The sequence below is a fragment of the Zingiber officinale genome, chromosome 10B, assembly GCF_018446385.1.
Source record: "Zingiber officinale cultivar Zhangliang chromosome 10B, Zo_v1.1, whole genome shotgun sequence".
NCBI classification, from domain to species: Eukaryota; Viridiplantae; Streptophyta; class Magnoliopsida; order Zingiberales; family Zingiberaceae; genus Zingiber; species Zingiber officinale.
The window spans coordinates 75,595,204-75,598,671 of NC_056005.1; the positions used below are offsets into that span (position 1 = coordinate 75,595,204).

A 3,468-nucleotide genomic window follows, 5' to 3' on the forward strand; every position below is an offset into this window, starting at 1 on the left:
GAGCTATGTGTTGTTTTATTCAATTCCACTCTACTTAAATTATCATAAGTCACAAAAATATTAATCATGAAGACTTACAATTGACTCAAAGGAAATAAAGTATTTTAAAAAATAGGTATTTTAGTTTACATCCCTACTAAACAGACCTAACTCTCTCCTAATCCAAGTGTGTACATCTTGATAGTACACAAAAGTTGGGCATAAAAAACAATTATTTCTCTCAACATATAAAAAAACTCGTAGACTTGTGTTTAAGTCAAACCTATCATCTTGATGTAGTTCATATCTCATTTGAATACCAAGCTGTTTCCTCTGAACTTCTCGGAGAAAGCTACCATAAAAGTCTATTTAATGCATCCCTTCCTCTTTCTCTTCCTCTAATGCATATCCCTCTTCTCTTCATTCTTTCCATGCATATTGCTGTGTCTCCAGAGTGCAGGTAGTCATCCTTTTCCTTTGGGAAATCTTTCCTTCCAGGAAGAAGATAGAAAAGGCTCAGCATGGGAACTCAAGTTCAATCACCCCCTGAGAACTACGACAGTAGACAAAATCAGGTAACAGTAGTCTATATTTCTACTTTGTAAATTTATCAGTACAGTAGCTTCCTTCGCATCTTACAGTATGCTCAGTAATATCAGTTTTATGTACATCAAGAACACTTGAATTCATTGGCAGAGAAGGATTTGCAGACTCAATTAATTAGTTTGATTATCATTAGGTTTATCTAGCTCGGTGTCAAAAGGATAGACATCAATTTTCAGCTGTGTCCACAAGAAACGAGCGGTATCAAAAACTACTGATGCCAGCTTTTTCATTCCTGTGGAAAACGTTTATAATGGAAAAAAAAAAAAATCAAACTTGTGGACGTCATCGATCGATTTGGTGTTCCATTTGCTTGGATTAGTTGAAAACAAATGACTCCCATATCTCGCCGTAGTGTATGCCAACTGGGAAAACTTGCCGATCGATCGATTTAAAATATTCTCACGTGATGACTCCGATTCTGTATCCAAGCCTGTGATGGGACACGGGATCTATGGAATCGAGAATATAAAACAAATTTTTAGTTAAATTTGTTTAAGATCGAATAAATATAATTAATCTGTTGTTGAATTGGGAGCTGAGATTCAGAGATTGGTTTCATAAATCAAATGGTTTCTGGTCAATGGCAGAGCGAGAAGGAGAAGGAGAAGGCGATCGACGACTGGCTTCCCATCACATCCTCCCGCAACGCCAAGTGGTGGTACTCCGCCTTCCACAATGTCACTGCCATGGTCGGAGCTGGCGTCCTCAGTTTGCCTTACGCCATGTCCGAACTCGGATGGTACAAACGCAGTTGATGATTGATTTTTTAATTTTTCCTACTTGTTTTCTTCTCAAATTGAGGATCATATCGCAGGGGGCCTGGGATCGCCGTGATGGTCATATCATGGATCGTGACCCTGTACACCCTGTGGCAAATGGTGGAGATGCACGAGATGGTTCCCGGGAAGCGATTCGATCGGTACCACGAGTTGGGACAATATGCTTTCGGCGAGAAGCTAGGCCTTTACATCGTCGTTCCCCAGCAGCTGATTGTGGAAGTCGGCGTCTGCATCGTCTACATGGTCACCGGCGGCAGATCCCTCAAGAAGTTCCACGACGTCGTCTGCTCTGACTGCAAGCAGATCAAGCTCACCTTTTTCATCATGATCTTCGCCTCTGTGCACTTTGTCCTCTCGCAGCTTCCCAACTTCAACTCTATTTCCGGGATATCTCTGGCCGCCGCTGTTATGTCTTTCAGGTACGTACTCGATAAAATTACTTCACGGTCGATCGATCGATCAATCGATCGATCGATCAAAAAACAAAAGGACTGACTACTAATTCCTTGCTCGATCCATTCTAGTTATTCTACCATTGCATGGGTGGCTTCGGTGGACAAGGGGAAGCAGGAGCATGTGGAATACGGTTACAAATCTGATACACAAGAAAGGACTGTGATGAGGTTCCTGGCGGCGCTGGGAGATGTGGCCTTCGCGTACGCCGGCCACAACGTGGTGCTGGAAATCCAAGCCACCATTCCTTCCACTCCCGAGAAGCCTTCCAAGAAGCCGATGTGGAAGGGCGTGATCGTCGCCTACATCGTCGTCGCCCTCTGCTACTTCCCCGTGGCTTTCGTCGGCTACTGGGCCTTCGGCAACGGAGTCGAGGACAACATCCTGGTCTCTCTAAGCAGACCGCACTGGCTAATTGCCATGGCCAACATGATGGTCGTCGTTCACGTGATCGGAAGCTACCAGGTGATCCGATCCACATATATATATATAATCGATCATCATTCCAAATTAATTATCCTCGATTCTGCAGATCTACGCGATGCCTGTGTTCGACATGATGGAGACGGTGCTGGTCAAAAGGCTTCGCTTTCCTCCTGGTCTAACTCTTCGCCTGATAACACGAAGTGCTTATGTTGGTAAGCCTCTCCCTCCATTAATTTCCTCAATCGCACTTTAACGATTCGATTCAGTAAATCGTGGAGCAGAGAACTAAATTCCTTGGACTGTGAACTACCATGCAGCATTCACCATGTTCGTCGGCATAACCTTCCCCTTCTTCGGCGGACTACTCTCTTTCTTCGGTGGATTCGCGTTCGCCCCGACCACATACTTCGTGAGTGCTCCACACACTTACCTTACATTACCACCACATTGTAACAAACCATTTGATATTGCCATTATGATTCCAGCTTCCTTGCATCATGTGGCTTGCTATTTACAAACCCAGAAGGTTTAGCTTATCTTGGATCACTAATTGGGTAAGCAAGTCAAGAACATCTCTTCCTTGCATATCATCTCTGTCAGAATTAACGAACCTGAATATGAATATTAATTTGTTTGGCTTTTTTTGGTTTTCCCCTTTCTTAGATCTGTATAATTCTTGGGGTCCTGCTGATGATCTTGGCTCCTATTGGTGCATTGCGAGACATCATCGGAAACATAATAGACAAGCAATACAAGTTCTACCAATGAGAAAGGCCGGTGTTGACTTGGGAACGAGTTGGGTGGGGATTCATAGCGAGCCAAATTAAATACCAAGGAAAACGTAAGAGGCACATTGTGAAATGAAGTGCATTGTGTGATGTCAACAAACGGGCAATTGATTAAATTATTGATCGAGCGCAATTCAATTGCTTGGAGTGCGAGTTGTTGTACAATGAATGTATATTACTTATACTTTACTCTTTAAATATAAATCACTGTTTATTTAGGAGGACGACAATAAAAACTATAAAAAAATCAACCTGAAATTTTTTGTTTCGAATCCTGAAATTTTTTCTTATTTTCCTCCATGAAAAAAAAAATAAATTATATCCCTTTTAATAAACAGACTGAAAATCAATTTGTAAATTTATTTTTAACACTTTTTATCCATCTAAATCAGACAGACAACAACTTTCTCTTCTCTCGTTCTCCTCATAAGAATCAT

At 41.9% G+C, this 3,468-nt stretch overlaps 1 protein-coding gene across 1 annotated transcript; it reads left to right on the plus strand.

Annotated features, from left to right (window-relative positions):
- The first annotated feature begins 307 nt into the window (after positions 1 to 307).
- LOC122030543 (lysine histidine transporter 1-like) lies at positions 308 to 3,249 on the plus strand. Its single transcript, XM_042589753.1, has 8 exons — positions 308 to 554; positions 1,173 to 1,324; positions 1,400 to 1,783; positions 1,889 to 2,282; positions 2,350 to 2,455; positions 2,561 to 2,652; positions 2,729 to 2,797; positions 2,907 to 3,249. Exons 1-8 carry the CDS (start codon positions 501 to 503, stop codon positions 3,009 to 3,011), a joined length of 1,356 nt encoding a protein of 451 aa, XP_042445687.1. The 5' UTR covers positions 308 to 500; the 3' UTR covers positions 3,012 to 3,249.
- Positions 3,250 to 3,468: the final 219 nt, after the last annotated feature.

Coding starts and splice junctions, on each gene's coding strand:
- LOC122030543 (XM_042589753.1), top strand. CDS start 501: ATGGGAACTCAAGTTCAATCACCCCCTGAGAACTACGACAGTAGACAA. Junction 2,283..2,349: donor ACGTGATCGGAAGCTACCAG/GTGATCCGATCC, acceptor TCGATTCTGCAG/ATCTACGCGATGCCTGTGTT. Junction 2,653..2,728: donor TCGCCCCGACCACATACTTC/GTGAGTGCTCCA, acceptor TTATGATTCCAG/CTTCCTTGCATCATGTGGCT.